At 40.9% G+C, this 23,392-nt stretch overlaps 1 protein-coding gene across 5 annotated transcripts; it reads left to right on the forward strand.

Moving 5' to 3' along the window:
• Nucleotides 1-14: 14 nt before the first annotated feature.
• Nucleotides 15-22,213, forward strand: kctd15a (potassium channel tetramerization domain containing 15a). 5 transcript variants are annotated; one of them, XM_017474731.3, is made up of 5 exons: nucleotides 15-146; nucleotides 5,425-5,600; nucleotides 8,000-8,144; nucleotides 14,051-14,356; nucleotides 20,189-22,213. In XM_017474731.3, exons 1-5 carry the CDS (start codon nucleotides 48-50, stop codon nucleotides 20,345-20,347), a joined length of 885 nt encoding a protein of 294 aa, XP_017330220.2. In that variant the 5' UTR covers nucleotides 15-47; the 3' UTR covers nucleotides 20,348-22,213. The 5 variants fall into 5 exon arrangements, with proteins under 5 accessions (XP_017330220.2, XP_017330221.1, XP_017330218.1 ...); XM_017474732.3 differs by lacking the exon at nucleotides 15-146 and adding an exon at nucleotides 2,479-2,785; XM_017474729.2 differs by lacking the exon at nucleotides 15-146 and adding an exon at nucleotides 2,831-3,302.
• Nucleotides 22,214-23,392: the final 1,179 nt, after the last annotated feature.

A 23,392-nucleotide genomic window follows, 5' to 3' on the forward strand; every position in this document is an offset into this window, starting at 1 on the left:
AAATTAACCAATCAGGCAATCATGTGGCAGCAGTGCAGTGCACAGTCATGCAGATACAGGTTAATGTTCACCATCCATCCATCTTTACCGTTTATCCTTCCTTCAGGGTCAAAGGGAAACCTGGAGCCCATCCCAGGGAGCATCAGGTACCCATTCATACACTAAGGACACTTTGGACATGCCAATCAGCCTACCACACATGTCTTTGGACTGGGGGAGGAAACCCCCACAGCATGGGGAGAACATGCATCCTCACACACATGGCGTAAATCGAACCACCGACCCTGGAGGGGTGGGAGGTGACTTTAACTCAAGTCAAATTAATTAGCATATTATCATCAAAGCTGCAATTAGAAATCACTGTAAAGTGGAAGCAGAATTTTTAACACGTGATTTTATAAAATATTATATTTCACTATGTTCTCCATTCACGCGCGTGTGTACTGCCAGGATCACTCTGGCCAGGCAGTGGTACTTCCGGAACAGGTGCTGATTCACGTGAGTTGGCGATGCAAATGATATCTAGATGTGCAATACTGATAACATCCAGCAGATGGCCCCTCTGTGGCGCGAAGGTGTCGGAGGGCGCTTTTTTAAAAAAGTGATCATCAATATGATACCAAACAGACAATATTTTCTTTGTAAAGTGGATAAATTTCGTTCCTGAATTCGTACTTTAAATCAAAACGCAATCATTTACGTATGTGTTAATAAAATAATGACACACGAATTCATATTACTTATGTTACATGTTCGCAGCTAACCAATATTTAGGCTACAACATGTTTTAAATGCACATCTTCTTATTTAAGCTGCAAGCTTTATTTAAAAAATGTGATAATGTGTATGTGGAGCATGCAACCTAGTTTTCATACAGGTTTATGAAGATCTCTTAAAACAGTTATGCTGTTCCAAATTCTCAGCGCGAGAGATGCTGGGTTTTTTTTTTCTCCAGGCAATTTCCATGAACTTGAATGGAAGCTGCAACATGGGGCGATAGATAGTGTTATATCCACACAGAGGCTATGTTACTGGGATGCACATCATTTGGATAACCCGTTTATTCCCATCTCTTTTTCACATCCCCCGTAAATGAAGGAAATTAAGTGCGGGCGCTCGAGGCGACATCCTAAGCTATTTAAATCTTTAAATTTACATCTTCCTCCTGCCTCAAGTAATTGAACTAACTCCGGGCTTGCTGCTTTAATTGAGCAAAAATATCTTGTCTTCCTGCTGCTTTGCTCTGACGAGGGAAACTAATTTCAGCCAACGGCGAGGGGAAAAAAGAATCAGTTGGCAATATCGTTTAGTCCAAATAATTTGAAACATAGCCTAATTTTGAAAGCAAACGCAAAGGGTTGCGTTTGCTGTATGTGGAGTGGGAAACTATAAGCTTAAAAACACATGCATGGGGGACCTTTGGTCTAAGTGAGCTCCAAATGGAAATGGAAATCATTTGGGGTAATCTTTCCTGCAAAACTATCCCATGCATTATCGCACTGAGACATTTCACTACACAGTTCTACACAAATCAATTAACCAGCAACGTCACGTGACCTAGACAAGCGATGTTGTAGGCTACAAGATATTTTTCTATAATGTTGATGTCATAAGTACACATTCCTTTATATGGAAATACTTTCTTCTTCTTTTTTCTTCTGTTATGGCGATTGTGAACTGCTGGGGTGGCAGCTACGGTGGCGCAGTGTGTATTGTTATCTTACAGCTCCAGGATTTTTTATTTGTTCCTGAGCTTAGGTTACTGTCTGTGTGAAGGTTTGCGTGATCTCCCCGGGTTTCCGGTTCTCCGCTTTCCGCCCACAAGGTTGATTAGCGACATTAAACTGCCCTTAATGTGAATGAGTGTGTGCATGGTGCCCATGTGAATACATCCAGAGGATGTACAGTGGGCACGAGGTGGGAACACACACCCAGGACTCCTGCCTCGCGCCCAGTGTTCCCGGGATAGGCTGAGGATACACCCAGACCCTGACCAGGAGAAATACACAAGCGTATATGATGCTTAAAGCGAAATGTGTTGGTTGTAGGTTTATAGGAGGTATCATTGTCTTTATCGCCTGACATTGATACGATAAAGAAAGCAAGACATCCCTATTATAACGCCCCCACCCCCACGAATCCGCCTTTATTTATTTTATCTGTCCAAACATTTCAGATATTTTTATCTGCTGACTCTGGGATTCATTTTGTAACGCATAAACAGGCTGTGTTGTGGTCACTGGTAGGCGCCACTTATCCACTCTGGAGGAAATCGTTAACACGAGGGTTAAACAGTTGAGTTCAAAGTGCGCGCGCGAGTTCAAAGCACACTTTCGCCTTCTATGTAGTCTGAAATCTGCTTGTTTTCCACTGCGGGCTGAACCTGCTATTCGGGCTGGGCCTGTCTGTCTCCCTCGGGATCAACCTCTCTCTCTCTCTCTCTCTCTCTCTCTCTCTCTCTCCCCGAACACATGCCATTAAAGTCGGTCGCGTCCATCCAGCCGCGCGCTGTAATTGAAATGGCGCGCGTGGCCGGAAGCGCTTTGTGCTCTGTCGTGCGGCGCGCGCCGATCCGCGTCACTCCGGTCTGAACGGACAGAACAGGAGAGATGCAGAGATATGGGCTAGGCTGTAAGACAAAAAAAAAAAGAAAAGAATTGCAGCTTTATTTAGAATAGGTCCATCATCCTCAGCAGCCTTCCTCATGGTGCCATTACATCATCATCATCATCATCCGACCACTATCATCACTAATCTACTCTAAATAATCATCTCAGGTGACTAGGTAACCATCTAAACCGTTATATCTCTCTCTCTCTCTCTCTCTCTCTCTCTCTCTCTCTCTCACACACACACACACACACACACACACACTGGATTTTGCGCCAACATTGCGCGCGCGCGCACACACACTATTTGTTGGGACAGAAATGAAAATAAATTGCAATAAATCTGGGCATAAAGACTGAAAGAGCGCGTGCACATGTGCGCAGCAGGATGAGATGTTAATGTGGTGAGGCGGGCAGAGCGGAGCTGATTGGAGCCCTAATCCTTTTCCCCCCGGGGCCGTTTTCAGCCCCGAGCCAGAATTCCTGTTCAGCTCTCCTCCACTGTTATTCGGGAAGGATCTCTGGCTTCAGTGCACTCTCAGCCTGTCTCACACTCCAACCGAAAACGGAACCGTAAAGCATAAAAAAAAAGAAAAGAAAAAAAAACAGAGAGGAAAAAAACAAACCGAGGCCAAGACACGATCGATCTCATGTTTTGAAGAGAGCGACGCCGATTGAGCCATGACTTCCAAGGTAAGCGCTTCGCTCCCCATGGAGCTGCTTTTTGTGGAAACTGTATCTCCTCTCTGTGTTAACCGACTTTTAAAGCCACAGCGACCTCACATACACCCCGCTGATGTGCGCGCAGAGCTGCGGGTCTTTTTTTCCCGGATTTCAGCGTCTTGCGGGATTCGGCCCGTCAATTTTGCACGAAGAACCAAATCGGTTGAAATCCGGGAGTGCAAAAGTAGTGAACATTTTCCGAAAGTTATTTCTAAAGGACTAGAGATCTCCTCCAACACACACACACACACACACACACACACACACACACACACACAGAGAACGAGTGAGAGAGAGAGAGAGAGACAGAGACAGAGTGAGAGAGAGTTCCTGATCAGATTGCATCGGACATCCTAAAATGTTTGAAACGGTAATCTTTATTATTATTATTATTATTATTATTATTATTATTATTATTGTTGTTGTTGTTGTTGTTGTTTAAATCACCGTGTCGTGTTCCGGAGCGATTTCATTAATGAGTCGCATCCCAAACGACTCAACACGGGATTTATAGTGCACTACACAGGGTGCATGTGCCATTATTCCATAGTTTAAATAGTGCACTGATATTCTAAGAAGTGATGTATTTGGGTTTTGACTGATGGGATTACAGGAAGCGCGCGACAGTGTTAGTTCACACATTTTAACCCGAGAGAAGGTGAAATATAAAGACTGTGAGATATGTGTCAAAAGGTATGTTCCATAATCCGCATTTCCCCCCCATATGTTTGACCATTGTGTGCCGTAATATGTGGTTTTGAAAGTATTTCAGACTTTAATAGTATAGTATAGGATACTGAACCATTCATTCCTTCACCTTTTGGTTTGCTGTCTAGCAGAACTGGAGTTCAGCTGGATATCTGGTAGCACATAATAGAGAAATGATAAACAGCCCGGGGGGGGGGGGGGGGGGGGGGGGGGGGGGGGGTGTGTGAGCTGTCCAGATCTTCCAAGTCTGGATCTTTGTGTTTGTGCTTGTGATTTAAGTTCAAAGCCCAGATGAAAATGAATAAACACGGTTCTCCTAAAGCAGTGTGCCCCGAGCAAAGCAGCCTTTAACCATCTGCTTAACATTTTCAGGCGGCTCGTACAACAGTGTTTTTAACTCCACAATGGCAGTTTAGATGTCTGAAAGGGTGCAACTGTAAACGACAGATGTGTATCCAAAAAAAAAAGGCAGAAAACCAAATCATACATGTTGAATGAACATCTACTGTACTGAATTCACACTGTGTTTTAATGAAGACCTACAGAGTTCACTCGAACGCCGATTTGCTTCCAGCTGAACAGCTATCATTATTTGTAGCACGACACTGATTGCACATTTTCCATTTTCAATACAATACCCATATCGAGTTGTGAGCTGATATCTGATACGGATCCAATTTTTGGTGCATCCTTTATGACTTTCTCTCTGATTTAATCCTGATTTATCCATCTAGGTGTTAACTTTTACTTTTCAGACTTTCTGCCTTTAACAGTGATTTAAAGTTTATTAAATCCTGACCAACACCACAGTGAGTAATGTACAAGAGCGAATAAGAAAGTGTGTCTTAATTTAACATGTTTTGATTCTGAATCTCTGAATATAATATGAGTTTTCTTCAATACTTGCTTTTACATCACCGGAAGATGTTGGTCTCCAAACCAAACAGCTGGATGGCATCAAACCTTTCACATCTCACACTCTCTCTCTCTCTCTCTCTCTATCCCTCTACCTTTAATTAGGAGTTTACACTTTCTCAGTGTTCCCTGAAGGTAGACACCTACAGTACGATCTGTCCCTCTCTGTCTCTCTCCCTCTTTCGTGCACGTTAATAAGCCTCATCCTTTCCTCCCCTCAGGTTCTTATGTGTGTGTGGGGGGGGCGCAATGCAAATTCTCTTAATTAGAGGTGTGCTACTAATTCTTGAGCGAAACGTGGAATGAGGTGGATGTAAGAGTGATCTCACAGGTGTTGACAGGCCTGGAGCACGCATTTACGCTCAGGGACTCGGGAGGGAGAAGACTGACACGGAGCAGCAGTGCTGCAGGTGTGTGTGTGCTGTGCTGTGTTCTCTGCTGAGAGTGTGTTGTGTGTGCTGATCTGCAGGAGGGAAGAAGCATGTCTCGCCTCTCTTTGACCCGCTCTCCAGTGTCTCCTCTGGCTACACAGGGCATCCCTCTTCCTGCTCAGCTGACTAAAGCCAACGCCCCCGTTCACATCGATGTAGGAGGACACATGTACACCAGCAGCTTGGCTACACTCACGAAGTACCCAGACTCAAGGTAGGACAATTTTATATTCTGTGCTAGAAGTGAGTGCAAACTTAGAGAGAATGCGATGCTCCAACTGTCATGGATTGCCTGCTCAGATACATTTGAAATGCTCTTTATGTGTTCAAATAAATTTGAATAATTTTTTGGTTCTTAAAGGAATACCCCAGCGGTTTCGATCTAATCTCTATTTGTTGCATCTAATGTGTTTGTGAGAGACTAATATGAATTTCAACACATTTTCCTGTGGTGGTGCAGCAGGTAGCATTGCCACCTCACAGCTCCACCATCCCCAGTTTGATCCTGTACTTGAGCTTGGGTCCTGTCCAAATGGGTTTCCTCATGGGTCCCAGGTTTCCTCCCACCTCCCAAAGACAAGCTAGTAGGTGGATTGCTAATGTAATTTGGCCCAACCTGTAAATGTGTGTGTATGCTGTGTGCCCTGCAATGGACTGGTGACACATTCAGGGTGTATTCCCACGGCATGCACAGTGTTCCTGGGATAGGGTCCGGATCCACTGTGACACAGACCAGGATAAAGCACTTACTGAAGATGAATAAATAAATGAACAAACAAATGAACGTTTAAAAAAATATCCAACTGTACAAATGAAATTCATCTCTATCTATCATCTGTTTCATTTAAGGTGTTAGGATGAATCAGGCATAAGACAAAGCTTTTTTTTCCCCAAAAATAAAAATGACTTTTTTCTTTCTTTTTTTTTTTTTTCATGTTGCGGTATCTGTCAGATCCACTTGGCTATCCCTATGTCTGATTGGATGAGTTATACATAGTTAATCTGCAAAAACATTTGAGTAAGAATTCATGGAAAAACATTCTACAAAAATACTTTATTACAGTATGAGTGAGTTTTAAGAAAAGAGGTTTACTTTGGTTCTTATTTTTTTATATACATTACAGGGAAACGTTGAAATTGTTGTTTGTAGTAATCACAATTAGAACACAGATGTGCTAGATAGCAATTGGGTTGTAAATCACTTGTGTTCTTTTTATGACCGCAGAGCTGACATTAAGCACAATTAATGTTTATTTAATGACAAATAAGGCAAATTTAAGAGCTCTTCCAACTGGATTTTATATGCGCTGTTGCAAGACTATTATTGAGGTTTGGAGTAGATTTGAACAAGTGGGTCTTAGTCTTTTCAAGTGTCACAAGACCTCATGGTCCACTGCAGTGTTGCTGTAAACATGAGCAGCAGTTCTGTGCAGGAGGATCAGAAATGCTTCTCTAAAATTCCACCCCCTCATTCGCATCCTGAGTATATTTGTCTCAGTATCTGCCCTCCCTCCGACTAACAGAGCTATTAGCAGAAATGCTGAGCTCGCTCAAACAAAAATCACTATTCCATAAAAATAAAAATAAAAATGCTGATGTGTGTTTAATGATGTCAAAGCTATGTGATTTGTATTCAAATAAAAAGTGGAGGAAACTGTACTGAACATAATCCTGTGTGAGAGAAAAGCTGATGCCACGTCACGGCTGCGCTGGGTCTCGTTGATCACGAGGAAACAGATGCTGCAGTGGAACTGTACCAGATTTGGATATCATCTATAGATCATTTGGATCTGCTTTTTGAATCACGAATAAAACAGAAGTCTATGTTCATCAGACAAATGAAAAGGAGCAATGTTCCCACTTGTGGTGCTGTGAAATTCCTACCTGCTGCATCCCAACCTCAATCCTCAGAGGTCCTGCTGATAATTCACTCCCCCATGAGAGGCGGGTGGAAAAGAGCACCACCTGTTAGAAAGAGGAGAGTATGAGGAGAGCGAGAGGAGAGCACACCCTCACATCTGCTCAGCTTAACACATGCCATGGCCTTCTCTGATTTAATAATGTAGATAGAGAGACAGGGAGGAGGAGGAGAGCAGTGTAGGGGAAGCAGGGGGAAAGCAGGCAGCATTTTAATTGCTTTTTAGAGGGAAAAAAAAAGAAAGAAAAAGAAACGGAGATGAAAAACTAAGATTGCCTGAAGCTATATGGTGAAATTCTAACTGGGGGAACTGCAAGACCATATGAGAAAAGAAGCACCGCAGGCACAAAAAGGGGAATTGGTTTTCTTATTAAGTGTTTTGCATCAGTTTCCAGAATGGGAGGGTGAGAGAGAGAGAGAGAGAGAGAGAGAGAGAGAGAGAACGTGAAATGAAATGGGAACATCTTTGCAATGACAAGATTTAAGTTGATTTAACACAAGAGCAGAAATAGCATAAGACATGAAACCAAATGTTCGACCTCATTCTTCAAACCAGGTTAAACAATAAACGTCCATCATTCTCACTGCATTTAAAGTGGTCATACTGCTCCAGTTGTGTTAAAGGTTTGTGATTATTAGTCAGCCTCTGCATCAGGGATGAATTCATGATCTGTTTATTGTTCTGTCCTCCTCAGAATCAGTCGGCTGTTTAACGGCACCGAGCCGATCGTGTTGGACAGTCTGAAACAGCACTACTTTATTGACCGGGACGGGGAAATTTTCCGTTACATTCTCAGCTACCTCCGCACCAGCAAACTGCTGCTTCCTGAAGACTTCAAGGTAAATTTGCTCCCCAAGTATTAGAACATAATGCACATTCATTTCATGGTTTTGAGGATATCTATCTAGCTATCTATCTAGATCAATTTTATTGATTTTCAAATTAAGAAAATACAAGACTGAGATATTCAGTATAAATATTAAAATATTGAAGTCAGTAAAACCCTCCAAAATAAAATAAAATAAAATACACAAAAAAGTGGTTAGCACGTTTGCCTCACACCTCCAGGGTTCGATTCCCACCGTGGCCCTGTGTGTGTGGAGTTTACATGTTCTCCCCGTGCTGCAGGATCCCCCCGTGTCTCCGCCCCGGGTCTCCCTATGCTGCTGCAGTCCAAAGACATGCATGGTAGACTGATTGGCGTGTCTAAAGTGTCCGTAGTGTATGAATGGGTGTGTGAGTGTGTATGTGAGTGTGCCCTGCGATGGACTGGCACCCTGTCCAGGGTGTACCCCGCCTTGTGCCCGATGCTCCCTGTTATAGGCTCCAGGTTCCCCGTGACCCTGTAGAGGAGTAAGCGGTAGAAGATGGATGGATGGATGGAATAAGCAAACAAACACATAAATAATTTACATTATTTATACAATATTTTAAAATAAAATAAATAAAAATAATAAAATAAAATAAATAGCAAATGCAACATATCGACCTATATAGCTCATACTACAGCTTGTACAAACACTTTATTATCTATTTGGCATTCTTATAAGGAAAATCTCTAAAATCCTAGGTTCTACCTAAAAAAAAATGGAGCTAAATTTATTTTATTTTAAAGAATTGCTTTTGTCAAGATGTTAAGTGTGCTAAGGATACAACTGTTTAAAGTACCTCTGTATTCAAAAATGAGATTTCTACACAATTATAGAGATGGTGTTCCATAAAAGTCACTCCCCCTCCCTCATACTGCAATGTAATGCTGTGGTGTTCTGAAATGTATTATGTATTATGTATTAATCGCTGCATGCTAAGTTAGCTAGATATCTTTGCTAATATTAGTGAATAACAAAGTAGCCTTTATTGTTATGGTATATGTAAAATTACTAACAACTAGCTTACTAGCACTGAGTTAGCTGGCTATCCAACTAAGCTTATGTTAGTGATTTAACAAATAGCTTTGTTTGGTATATTTGAACAGATTTAGCTATTGGCACATACAATTCTGAGAAATGACAAACCAGAATCAGATACAGAAACCTTTCATTCATGTCTATGTGTGACAAGCTAATTTACTAACTTAGCTAATGTTAGTTAGCTAGGTGTTGTGCTACAGTATATTTAGACAGGTTTGACTACAGCTAAATAAATTACTGAGGATATGAATAATCGGGATACATATGCTGAAATCTCACAAGTATCTACCTGGGAGCAATACAGGCTAATGTACTGTACTAACTGCTTGCTAGCCACTAGCTATTTGAATTGAAAGGATGCGGCACTTCCAATGTGCATATTCAGGAATATTCATCCTTATTTGATTGTGCCATTTGTAATAAGGGTGAATGTGTAGAGATGTTCCTAAGCTTTTTAAAAATATTAATCTACATAAATGATTTTGGATGGGTTACAGTTACCAGGCCAGGGAAGCTTTAGGTCCAGCATAGCATCTAACATGAAGAATTGTGTGCATTTTTTCTTTCCCCGAGTTGCAGCTCAACCAATTAAACATATCCTCATCGTCAAGACCAGTGTGGACAGTCTCCTCAAAAACCCCCAGCTCCTTCTTGAGTTCTCCAGGATGCTGTTGAATAGTGAAATGATGCATAGACAGCAGCTACAGCTCAGATCATTACATCTCATTACAGTCAAGCTTCACAGTCAGCCATCACACTCTTCACCCTTTGCAAGCTGGGAAATATGCAAATAGTGGCGACTGACTGAATTGATCATCATTTGCAGCCCCATCGAAATGCCGCAGGGGTTTAATTGTGCCAGGCACGTGACTCCGACACACTGGCTTCACAAGATCATTCTGTTTGCCATCACAGCATATCCAAACAGCACTGACTCGCTCATCAACTCATTCACTCTTTGAAAATGTTTGCAAATTTACAACAGCGAAAGCTGTAATTCATTCCCAGTCTGCGGAACTTGTTACTTCAGATATATACTTAGTTCGCTTGTCCCTTGAGGGGAATTTTGTAAAGTGTCAAACACAATTCTGACTCTTTCTGCTAATGGAAATGCAATTCAGTGCGCTTTTATCAATTTCTTTGTCTAGTACCGGCTTCAAAGCTCTGAAGCTATCATGAGGAGCTATTGAGTAGGCTTCTTTTATAGTTCTCTGTATTTACTGGGTTAGGTTTTCAGAATGTTGCCTTGTAGAAGTCGCAACATATCTAACCCTCGCTACAGACCGAGGATGAATAGCACCTTAAGACTTACATTTTCCTTTGAATTACTCCGAGCCTCAAGGCCTGAAGTCTTAGCATGCATGCTGACGGGGAGAGAGAGAGAGAAATAGTTAGATGGGGTGGGGCGAGAGGCAAGCAAAAGCAGCTTCTTTTTGTGTGCATACTGAAGGTATGGAGTCTTAGACGTTGGCTGCTATTGTTCACTGTGGCATAGCCTGCAGGAAAATGAGTAGTTCATACAGGGTGGAGATGAAGAGCTAACTTTTTGGAGATGCATGGAGGGAAGGGATCGGTGTTACACAAGCACCTCAACTGGAAACAGTTCACAGTGCTTAATGGCAAAGGGACAGCAAGAGAGAAAGAGAGAGAGAGAGAGAGAGAGAGAGAGAGTTTCTGACTATTACCTACTTTCAGTGTGTTGCCTGCCTCAGTATTAGTGTGTGTTAAGGGTTGCCAGGTCTTCAATAGTCAAATGGACATAATTAAACTAGCACAAAACCACTCCAAATGTCAAAAAATATCATTCCAAATGTTAGAAACTCCAAAAATCATGCCAGATATATATATATATATATTATATTATTTACAAAATAACACCGTATGATACATTTTAATGAAGTAGTGATAAAACTAAATCTCCTAAAATGCTTTCATATTATTTCATATATACTGTATGTGGTGATGGGAGCGCACGGTGGATTAATGGTTAGCACATTTACTTACACCGTTGGGGTTAGGGGTTTGAATCTCCACCCTGTGTGCGCGGAGTTTGCAGGTTCTCCCCCTGTGCTTCATTTCCGCCGGGTACTCCGGTTTCCTCCCCCGGTCCAAAGACGTGTTGTAAGTTGACTGGCATTTCCAAATTGTCGATAGTGTATGAATGGGTGTGCAATTGTGCCATGGGATGGGTTGGCACCCTGTCCAGGGTGTCCCCCGACTTGTGCCACGAGTTCCCTGTGATAGACTCCAGGCTCCCTCACAATCCTGTGTAAAGAAAATGTATGTATTTATGTGGTGGTCAGATTTTGAAATTTTGCATGTATCTCGACCATAAGTCAAGTTCTAACATTTTAAAATCCAGTTACCTCCAAAAGTGAAAAGGGAGAAAATGTCTGGGTGTGGCACAGGAGCTTTGCAGACATTCTCACAGTCAGTATCTAATTACAAACTGAATTTATTAGGCTTATGTCTGTTTCGCTATCTAACAACGTGATCAAATCCTGACATTCACTGTGTGAGGAAATCACATTTAGCTAGAATGAGTTTTAGACATCATGCAGACTGACTGTTTTTACCACTTCGCTAAACTGGCTCCTTATCTAATATCATCTTTGCAGATCTTTGCAGATGAAATGGTGTGTAAAAATTCTATGTTGTTTTGGTGAAACGTTTTTAATGGCTTCTTAAAGCAGAGGTGTCAATATATGTCAATATATGGCTTTTTGATTTGGCTGAATTCAGTCTTAGAAAGTATTCGCGGACCTTTACACTCATATTATCATAAATAAATAACACCTATGACAATGAGTACATCAGTTCACTAGCACACAGAAAGTACATCCATATTCTAAAAACCTATCGATATAAATACATATTTCTCATAATTATACCTTACAGGGGACACGGTGGCCTTGCAACTCTAGAGTTGGGGGCTCAAATCCCACCTCCGGATTGTGTGTGCGGAGTTTGCATGTTCTCCCCATGCATCAGGGGTTTCCTCTGGGTACTCCAGTTTCCTCCCCCAGTCCAAGGACGTGCTGTAGGCTGATTGGCATTTCCAAATTGTCCATAGTGTGTGAATGGGTTTGTGAGAGAGTTTGTGTCGTCTTAGGTTTGCATCCTGTCCTATTCCCATGGGATAGGCTGCAGGCTCCCTGCAACCGCTGTAGGATAAACAGTGCCTGTTATTTCAATATACTTTAAATATAACCACAACCACGTGTATAGGCATTTGACTGTACATAATCTTTGCATTGAAAATAAATTATAAATAAACTCTGCCTATTTGGCTTGCAACATACTGCTATAATTACTCAAGTTAAAAGATCTGGCAACTTCAGTGAGCATGTCAGTCAATCTAGATGTTTAGAGTTGTAATAGCTCTAGTAGTACTAGCAGTTTACCTGAGAGGAACAAGGTCTTAATAAGGATACTTGCTTTCATTTTTTTATTTCTCTCACATTCGTAAGAGATTTCTCCGTCTATTGTTAAGCGAGTGAGTTTTTGTCTCTGTTGTTTTAGTGCTAGAAGTGAGTGGCAGTGCCATCTGGTATGGTAGAAAATGGTAGGGGTAAGAGGGCTGGGGTGAAGTAGCTTCAGGGCACTAAGACCCTCAGGGCAATACAGCCAATCTGTGCTTCCATCCCAGAGAGCATGTGTGTGTGTACCACAAGATGAGCAATTTTACAGACCTACACGGTTCTGTGGGTTAGTATATGGCTGTTGTTTTGTTGTTGAGTAGTGATTTTAAAACCACTGATTTCACTAGCTACCATTTTGATTCTGTAGTGATGAACATGTGGCTTTTAAGCCAGTAGATTCTGTCACACAGCACTGACAGGGACCAGGATCCTTCTCATGTTTATCCTCATGGTCGTATTTAACATAATCCTACACAGAGATTGTATAGAGTTGCGTGAGATATTTGTGCAATATTGTGCAATAATAAAATAGCAATACAGCATAAAAATAGGAAGTATTAAAACTATGGTTCAGACATTAATAACAGTGGTGGTTATTAAAAAAACAAACAAAAAAACCTTGCAGTAATAGTAGTCTTGGTCATATTTACGCACACAGAGCTCCTTCATTAATAATAGCTCTGTTCAGATTGAACATCATGGTAATGTAACTAATCTAAATAATGTAATTTGGTCATTTATTACATGGTACTGTAAGTAAACTAAACTAAATGTAAGTAAAGTAATAATTAAGCCTGGGAAAGGACACAGCCTTGTGCTGTTTTACTGTTGTGTGTAGCATGTGTCACTAACACTGATGTTATAATGTGTCAATTCAGGCTGGTAGTTCAGGTAAAATCCACAGATATTTATCCCATCCAAATCGCAAAGTCCAAATTTTGTTAACAACCCATCTCTGGTTAAAAAAAACAAACAAATCTAAGCAAATAATGTTTGACCTTAATGATGATATGCTAACATTTTCTAAACTCTTTACTCTTTTCCTTTAGAACAACATGTAGTCTAACTCCAAGTGGGCTTTATAATGAGATCTTCTAAGTGGAATTTTAGTCCTTGGTTAATCTGTAATCTATGTTGTTATGTTAGCATGTGACAAGTTAGCTAATCTCATCTAATTAGCCAGCATGTTTTACTAGTTGATATTTAGGCTAACCTAATATGAACAACTAATTGGAAGAGATCAGAAAGATGATTTAAGAGAACTCTTTGCTAGAGCAGCACCTCCATACTCCATGTATTTGCTATTACAAGCACCTTCCTGATGTAAGCATACATTCCTTCATCCATACATACACGACTGTACGTTGTCTGTATCCACCCTGAAATCTGCTTCCTGTCCTGTGGGCTGTGTAGGAGTTCCAGCTGCTGTACGAGGAGGCGCGTTATTACCAGCTAAGCCCCATGGTGAAGGAGCTGGAGCGCTGGAAGCAGGAGCGAGAACAGCGACGGAGAGCTCAGCCCTGTGAATGCCTGGTGGTGCGCGTGACCCCTGACCTCGGCGAGAGGATCGCCTTGAGTGGAGACAAAGCTCTCATCGAGGAGATCTTCCCTGAGACGGGCGATGTCATGTGCAACTCGGTCAACGCCGGCTGGAACCAGGACCCCACTCATGTTATTCGCTTTCCGCTGAACGGATACTGCAGACTCAATTCTGTACAGGTAGAGCCACATGCTTCATACTCAGCCTTCCTCACATGAAAAAATGTTCTGTATGAGTCTCTGCAGTTTAATCCTGAAGAGTTTAGTTATTTCCTTGATATAGCAAAACTGTTCTTTAGAGGTTTAGAGTAGGCAGAAGAGTTCAATAAGCTGTAGTAAAGCCAGGGATGGTTTCTGCTATCAGAAATACACATTGATAAACTACTTTATTTTTGTAGTTTAGATTTGATGATCATAGAAAGCGTCGGTATGTGATTTGCATCACATACTGACAAGGTCACAAGGTGTTCAGTGTTTTTTGTACTTTTGTGTGGTGACCAATGCTTATCGGAATCAACGAATCAATTGCTGATCATGTAAATAGTTCAAGTAGCTAATGACTCCAGACATGATACTAGGGACTGTAGGGCAGGAAAATGCAAGGGGTGTATATCCCCATGTATATTAATCTATCTCTAACATCAGGGACCATACATGTGCAATACCAAGATGTCAGTTAAAAAAAAAAAAAAAAACTAATCTAAACGGTAGGCATATAGAGTAGATTTATAATATGCTTCAGTATCATGAGCCAACTATAGGATAACTGTATGAAAGTATCCTACATACTACATACATATGTAGTGCTTCAGTAGATCAAACTTCCCAATTAGATAAACCATCATTATATCACGTAGGCTACAACAGAACGCCATTGGTAAAATGTTGGCTTTTATACTCTGTATATACTTTAAGACCAAGCTGATACAATTTGAGCAAAATGACAAATTCCACCCATAAAGCTAGCTAAATATTTAACATTACTTGCTCCATACTAAGCACTAACTCTAGCTAGCTAGCTGCTTGCTTGACAAAGTGATGTAAAATACGTTACTTTATGACATCTTTTGTAGATATCATCCATAATAATTTCGCTATTCGATTCGTTCCACCACTTACCGTAGTTCTGCTTTCTCTTTCTTTTTTTGGCTTCCAGATATGTACGTTCTCTAAATTTTGAAAAGCGCAACGATTAACTAGCGACATGGCACCCCTTTTCAGAACCCTATCTGAGGTTTTGGGGAGTTCTGCAATTTGAGATTTGAATATTTTCATAGGACTTAACACTCAGGGGCCCCGAGCAATTGCCTATCTTGCCTGTCCTGCAGCTATATCTCTGACTGACTCGGTTCTTTCTATCATGTTGCAAAACAGCTAGCTAAATATAACAATATAACAAGTTAACTAGCACTAGCTAGCATTAGCTATTATCCACCAGAACACTGGCAATACTTTTAACAAATCATCCAAAAGGTATTTATGTACTAAGCATACTTCATTTTGATACATTTTTGCTTATAATATTGTGTGTGTGTGTGTGTGTGTATATATATATATATATATATATATATATATATATATATATATATATATATATATATATATATATATATATATATATATATAACATCCTTTGATTTGCTGGGTTACACACTCAACCCTTACTGTATATGTTCCTGCTTTATGCAGTTCAGATCAGTGCTGTGTATAGATGATGTGTATTGATGATCAGGAAGGAGACAATGTGTTCACTGAGAAGTTGAGATGCTGGGAAGAACGTTAGAAAGCAGGACTGGGGCATGAGTGTCACACAGGAAGAAGTGGAGAGAACCGGTGTGAGGAGGAGAGGATGAAGCTGGCAGGTGTTGAGAAAAGGTGTAGATGCACAGCTGCAAAGGTGCAGATCTGCCCCACGAGATGTTATTACATCCCCCATAGGGACCGGCGATACCACTGATTTTATTCTCGACCCCAATACCCAGTAAAACATAGTAACCTGATATTGATTCAGACACTTTGAAAAGTCTTCTTGTACATATAAAAGGGGGAAACGTCTATTTCTACTTCAAATGAATTATATGTGAAAGAAATAATTCAGGAGTGTTTGAGTCATGGATACATTATATCACTTACAAAAGGCGTTCACTCTGTCATTCTTTTTGGTTCGGGTCTGTTCAGTTCTGTCGGAGGGATATTGTCGAAGGAGCAGTAATTCCATCATCTTCCGCCTTCTGCATCATTATGATGTTGTTCTTACATTATTTTTCAATGCAATTCGATTTTATTTGTACACAGAGTGGCACAGTGGCTTAGTGGTTAGCATGTTTGCCTCCCATCTCCACCATGTGTGTGGCGTTTGCATGTGCACCCTGTGTTAGCCCGGTTTCCTTCCCCAGTCCAAAGACACGTGCTGTAGGCTGATTGTCATTTCCAAATTGTCTGCAGTGTGTGAATGTGTGTGATGCTGCCATGTGAGTGCCCATCCATGTCTTCCCCGCCTTGTGCCCCAAGTCCCCTGGGTTTGGCTCCAGGCTCCCTGCGATCCTGGATAAGCTGTATGAATGGATACACAGTGCAATAGACAAGAATAGAAGGGAAAAACTCCCTGAGACATCATGAGGAAGAAGTCTTGAAGCCAACCAGGTGCAGTGGTAGCTCAGTGGTTAAGATGCTGCACCTTTTCACCAGAAGGTCATGAGTTCAAACCCCAGCACCACCAAGCTGCCACTGCTGGTCCCTTGAGCAAAGCCCTTAACCCTCAACTGCTCAAATGTATAAATGAGATGAATGTAAGTCACTATGGATTAGGGTGTCTGCCATATACCATAAATGTACACCAGACTCCAAAGGAAACCCATTCACATCTAGGTGATGCCAGATAGATAAACTATCACATGTCAACAGTTGTATATTACAAAGTCAAACAGCACTAGATGTGTTAAAATTATGTTCATTCAGTGTAAGCTATGATTTCTATGATTACAGGGACAATTCTTAGGTACAGGGCTACAATATCCTGGTGGATGAGGATATGGATATCCTTATATTAAGATCCATTTGAAAAAAAAAAGAAAAGAAAAGAAACTTCAGGAAAAAAAAAAAAGTATGGAAATTTTAGGATCAATCCACCCGTCCCTTATCCCCTGCATTGACCTGTTCATGACATGCTAGTACCTTTTGGTGTGCACACGCACACACTGTAATGTAGGGCACCTCTAGCATAGGGATATAGAGAGCCGTAAATGAGTGGAGGAACGGAGGAGAAAATGATATGCATAATTTATTTTTAACTCATCCTCAAGACAAATCCCTTCTTTTTTCAAAAGCGCTCCAGCGTATGTGCCTGCAGCGCTTTAAACACACATATTACATTTTTAATACCTACTTTGGTTTCTTTAAGCAACCTAAACTGGTTTACGCTCCTTTTTACACATGCTTAATTGACTTACAGTATAAGTAATCGTCGCATCTGCTAACACCGTTTTCCCGCCTTTGCACACTCGACTAATTGTATTACACTAGAGGTGCAGATCTTTTTTTTCTTTGCTTGCCACATGTCAGGCACTCTTAAGCCCAACCAGTCAGGAGATAGAGAGAACGAATGAGAGAGACAGGAGGACAGACACAAAGGCAGAGTAAGGCAGAGATGGACAGAGAGCTAAAGAGTCAGAGACTCATGGCTGTAATGTTTTTTTTTTAATGCATCACATGACTCCTGCATTTGTATTTATTCATTTACATCATTTTTAAACCACACATTCATTTGGTGGTGTTTTTTTTTTTTCATTCAGCCTGAGAAGTCAGTAAAGTGTAGTAAAGTGGCATGCGCTTGTTGCGTCACTTGTTCTGCTCTACCTGAGGAACGCACGAGATGAATTCATTTCCTCTGTAATACTTACTGAAATTCTGCCAGAGGTTTCTGAGGGTGGATAAGGGTGGACATTTTACTCAGGGCCCAGTGATTCGACTGAGTGTTATTATTTTTTTTTCTTGGGAGGAACTTTTATCTGGCTCAGTTGCCTTGAGGCACAACTTTCATTTTCATGTGAAGCACACTTGAAAGAAGTGGAGGAGTAAGTGAATACTCCAGACTGCATGTGTTGAATTAAAAAAAGAAAAATCTACAAGTACTGAGCCAGATAAAACATGTCAGTGATCTGTGGACGAGCAAGTGACAGGGTTTGCAGAGAGCTCGCTCGATCTCTGACATTGGCGGAGTGCGTGTGTGTGTGTGTGTGCGCTGTTGGGGTTGAAGGGAAAGAAGGGGTGATTTGGTTTCGGTTGTCAGAGGGGGAAACAGTTTGCTTTTGACTTCTCATCAAACTCCAGTAAACAGCTCCAGGGAGAATCTGATCACGCTCTCATCTTCACTGGACTGTCTGAAGAGGGAAATGTTGCAAGCCAGTAAAAACAAAGATAAAATATAGATAAAATGTTATAAATAAGGAATAAAATAAAATACACGGTGGCATGCTGTTACAGGAAAATAGTTAAGGATAGGCTGTGATGCGTCCTGTGAAGCAGAGTTACTATTAAAATAGCAGCTTCTGCCAAAATGTTTTATTCCTCTTATACCACAGCAATCTGCTGCTTAATGAATGACCTGCCATTTTTTTTAACCATTTATAGTTACATTTAATTTCCACAAAATGACTTCGTTCCAGTTATTACTTACATTATAGGACTCAAATGCCGATCAGCCATAACATTAAAACCACCGAAACATGAGCGAGTTTACTAGAACTATCGAGCCAGCTAGCTAATTTAGCCGATGTTAGTGATGAACACAATCTTTTTTTTTTTTCTGTTTTGCCTGCTGTTAAATAACTTGGTGAAATGATGATACAAATTCAAACACAGGTCCTGGAAACCCTTACAAAACAAACAAACAAAAACAAAACAACAATAAACACGGCTAGCTGGTTTGCACGACAGGTGAACACATTTCCAAAGTAGTTTCCTGCGTATATTCATGGATCCTGAGTAAATGTGTAGAGATGTTCCGAATTTACATGTTAATAAATAAGCTAAATATACAACAATCAAAACTACTGTATTTAATTAATCACTAACACTCGGCTAAAAGTTTACAGGTACTGCATCGTTCATTTATTTATTTTTTTTGGACATGATCGGTTCAAAAGTCTCATATATAAATATATATAAGTTTCAGACATCAAAGATGTTCCTAGGTCATTTTGCTCATTTTGTGGGCATATTAAAGTCCACGTGAAGCACCTTGAAATGCACAGCATTATCCAATGTGTTGACGTAATTTCCATTGAAACAGGAAGTCAGGGCCAGGTTGTATTGAGTGGCTCCTCCTCATTTTTAAATAGCCAATAGCTTCATCTTATCTCTCGGGCTAAGCCGTACTCGACAGTTAATACCACAGAAAAATGCCTGTCAACGCTGTTAGCTGGCACAAATACCTCCTTCAAAGTGAATGAATTCAAGCCATTTCCTTCTTAACCAACTTACAGTCGGAAAACGCGCGTGTACGAACAGCCAGAGACATATTTCTGACCAACTTCGGCAAGGTGATTTTTATAATGTTGGGTGCGGGACACTTCTGAGTCTAGAGCGCATGTAATTGGACAGAAAATCTTATGAGAATCTGAAGTGCAGAATGATGTCATCAAAATTGTTGATCCGTACTGATGAAGAGAATGACTGTACATTTTGAATGCATACATCATTTAAATGCGATCTTTGTCATTGTTTTGAAGCACACTAGCTTATAGAGAACCTTAAGACTAACGTATTCATACTAAAAGCCACAAAAACACCAATTTTGATTTCATGGGGGAAGTCATTTATTAATCTACATAACTTAATATATAATTGATTCAAATGTTCCAGAGAGCATGAAATTGATGGATTGAATGGATTATCCACTATTAAATTGTGTCTCTCAGAAAAGTTCCATTAAAATGCAAGTGTGAAAAGGTAAATGGTAAATAAAGGTAAATAATTATCCTCGTTGACATTAGCCTCATTGTTTTTGCTCAGGTGCTGGAGAGATTGTTCCAGAAAGGTTTCACCATGGTGGCATCGTGCGGCGGAGGAGTGGACTCGTCTCAGTTCAGTGAGTACATCCTGAGTCGGGAGGAGAGACGCTGTCAGACCATCCACACGCCCATCCGGATAAAACAGGAGCCGCTGGACTAGCCGAACGCCTCCATCAGACCCGCAAAAGATCAGCTGTGGACTAGAATGAGCTGGGTGTGTTCTTCTCTGCTGGCTCACTGGACTATTAAGGAGCCCAGCACGATGGAACTCTATACAAACAACCGAAGACATCTGACTGAACACCAAGACTCAGTAGAGAGACATGTTTAAAAAGTCAAGATTGCATTCTGTATAATTTGGTCTTCCACTCACTTTAACACTGTTGGTATAGTATTCAGTCATGTCCTTGTTTGTGTTTAAAGCAGAATTCTTTTTTGCACACTAATCCACGTACCAGTTTTTCCAGTGTGCATCCCGAACACCTCGTGCTCCAGTCTTCTGTAAATCAGACCCCTGCATGTCCTTGCCATCATTTCCGAGAGCAGAAGTGGTTTGATGATGATTGTGGAGTGGAGAAGGGCTGGCTGGCATTGTGGTCAAAGCGATAGTGATACAACAGCGACATCCTCATAGCGACGGAGTGATTTTGTTGCTAAGTGATCCACAACATGACAGGCATGATGGTTGAATGCTTTAACAGAAGTGTTTTAGGTGTGTTTGTGTGTGTGTCGTGTCAGCCAAAGCATCACCACAGCATCATTACAGAAAAAACGTCCGAAGATCAGATCAGAAAACGTCCAATTCAATACAATTCAATGCCCATCCAAGCCATGAGTACTGGCACATCCATAGTTAATGTCTTCAGAGTTGGTAGCGGGATTAGTTACAACATGGTGCCAGGAAAGTGTCTAAGGCTATGCTCAGACAAGCAGCTCACATCCAACGGACAATCTCATCCGAGCAGGAAACAGCAAAAAACACACGCAGTCTGATTTTGTCCAATCAGATTCAACCGACATTTCTAATTGGTTTAAATGATTCAAATCTTCACTTCTTAATTCCATAGTTGTGACACACTTCAAATGACATCAGATTTCATGATTTAATACAAAAAAAATTTTTTTTTTAAAAATCTGAGACAACATGAAGCAATAATGCTTGTTAGCAGAGAAGAAATACTATAGATTTCAGATTTTAACATTGAGAGATCACCAAAATAAACCCTGATCTCTGGATGGAATTCATTTCTCCCCGTCAATCAGAGTGATACTAGCTAATAGTGGGCATCTTGTATGCAGAAGAGGGCGTCTAGTGCTCTCCTTCGCTCTTTACACAGAGCATGAGCAGCAATTTTGAAAAGATGTGTTGGCTTCATGTATATTTGAGGAAGCACATGCTAGCCCTCACCCTCCCTGATTCATAGGAAGAACTAGTGTGTGGGAATTAGCAATGGTACAAAGTTAGATTACAAATGTTAACTATCCATAGAGAAACCTCCATGTTGAATCTCTAACTAGCTGCCCCAAAACTCTGAATATCTGAGATTATTTACATCATTACAGTCATTACTGAGACAACTCAGATTTGCTTTTTTCCCCCTTCTTCTTTTGCCGTGTCAGAACTCATAATTATTAATGATTAACACATAAATCAGATTTGTCAAGTTTGCTAGAATGTCTCCAACGGCTTTTCTAAAGCCCGGAACATGATGACCTGCCGTATCGGTTCATTTTGATCAGGTGGCTCCAAATTTGTCACCTCAATTTCCCTCTCTCAGCTTCGTGTAATCAAATGAACAACATGCTATATGGCAAGAGAACAGATCCAAAGATACTCTGGAGACACAATTGCCTCTACATTCTCTAAGACTCTCTCCCGATGAAGGCAGCTCTAGGTGGATTACTTCATTCACTAAATGAACACACGTCTGTGAGGCACGTCATCTAGTTCTACCACAGCAGTACAGGGATTAGTGTGCAGCTCAAGGCTTCTTCAGGGCTCCGGAGGAGGAGGAAGAAGAAGGGGGGGGGGGGGAAAGAAAAAAAAAAACACAGGTCAGAGAGAAGCCAACCTCTTCTTCCAAACAACCCCCTCCCAGGAGTCTAGGTCACTTTCCCACAATCCATTTAGTCAGCCAAACCTCCCCAAGCCAAAAAAGGGCCAGTCACGATGTGGGGGAGAATAAACACGAAAGGTTACTTATGTGGCAGGAAAACACCGGATGATGCTTAATGCGTTGTAAAAGTACACATTTAATAGGCCGAGTGTTTTTCAGGACGTTCTCTACACAAGCGGATGGCAGGGGCAAAGGTCACAGAAATGCCAACACACTCTACACGATCACACACTGAGTGTTAGCGTAGAAAGACAGAATGAACTGCCGAGACCGGGGAGCTTGTTATCCTTTGTTATTCTTCAAACTGTTCCATCTCTGCTATCGTGTGGGATGTTTTGGCGGCTTGATGAGGCCCTTTAGCAAATACACAAAATAAATCTTTTATTCCAACCACAGCCTCGGAAGCGGATCTCTGATCTCACAATCGGACTTTCAACCGCGTGGAAACTAAATTCTATTTAAGTGCTGTTCTAATCGATGTTGTGTCAAAATGTATAATCACAGTAAGGTGCAAATTTATGTACATTATTTAAATAAAATCCATTTTTATTTAATGGATAATCATTGTAGTGTTGCAGGCATGTATTCCTTATCCTTTTGTAATTGCTGTTGGAGAAAAACTAAACAAAACAGATTTGAATAAATTGTTGATTTTTCCCCGCCCCTAATTTAATATCAAAAAAGCACTGATTTTTAACATTCGTCTACCAGAAAGAAGGCGGGTTTACATCAGATTAACTTAAGCTTACTATCCTTCTGATGACCTTTTATGCAGCTAATTACCTTTTGAATATGTACATTGTTTAAAACAAAAAAAGAATAAAAGAAGCTGTTTTTCCTCACGGAGACCAATCAAATGTTCCAGGTCAAAACTGTCAGATATTACTTTCCTCGTGGGCACATTTGGCCCCCACCATGATATAAAACCATGCCCACACAGACACACACCCCTGAAAGTGTGCTGGCAGATCATCATGCAAATGAGATCTTGCTGGAAGCGCGAGTTCAGTTGAGCGAGGTGTGATAGCGGGGAACGTTGGCACGATCCACAAAGGGACGAAAAAACAAATTTACAGGAACAAAATGGG

Source organism: Ictalurus punctatus, chromosome 8, assembly GCF_001660625.3.
Source record: "Ictalurus punctatus breed USDA103 chromosome 8, Coco_2.0, whole genome shotgun sequence".
NCBI lineage: Eukaryota > Metazoa > Chordata > Actinopteri > Siluriformes > Ictaluridae > Ictalurus > Ictalurus punctatus.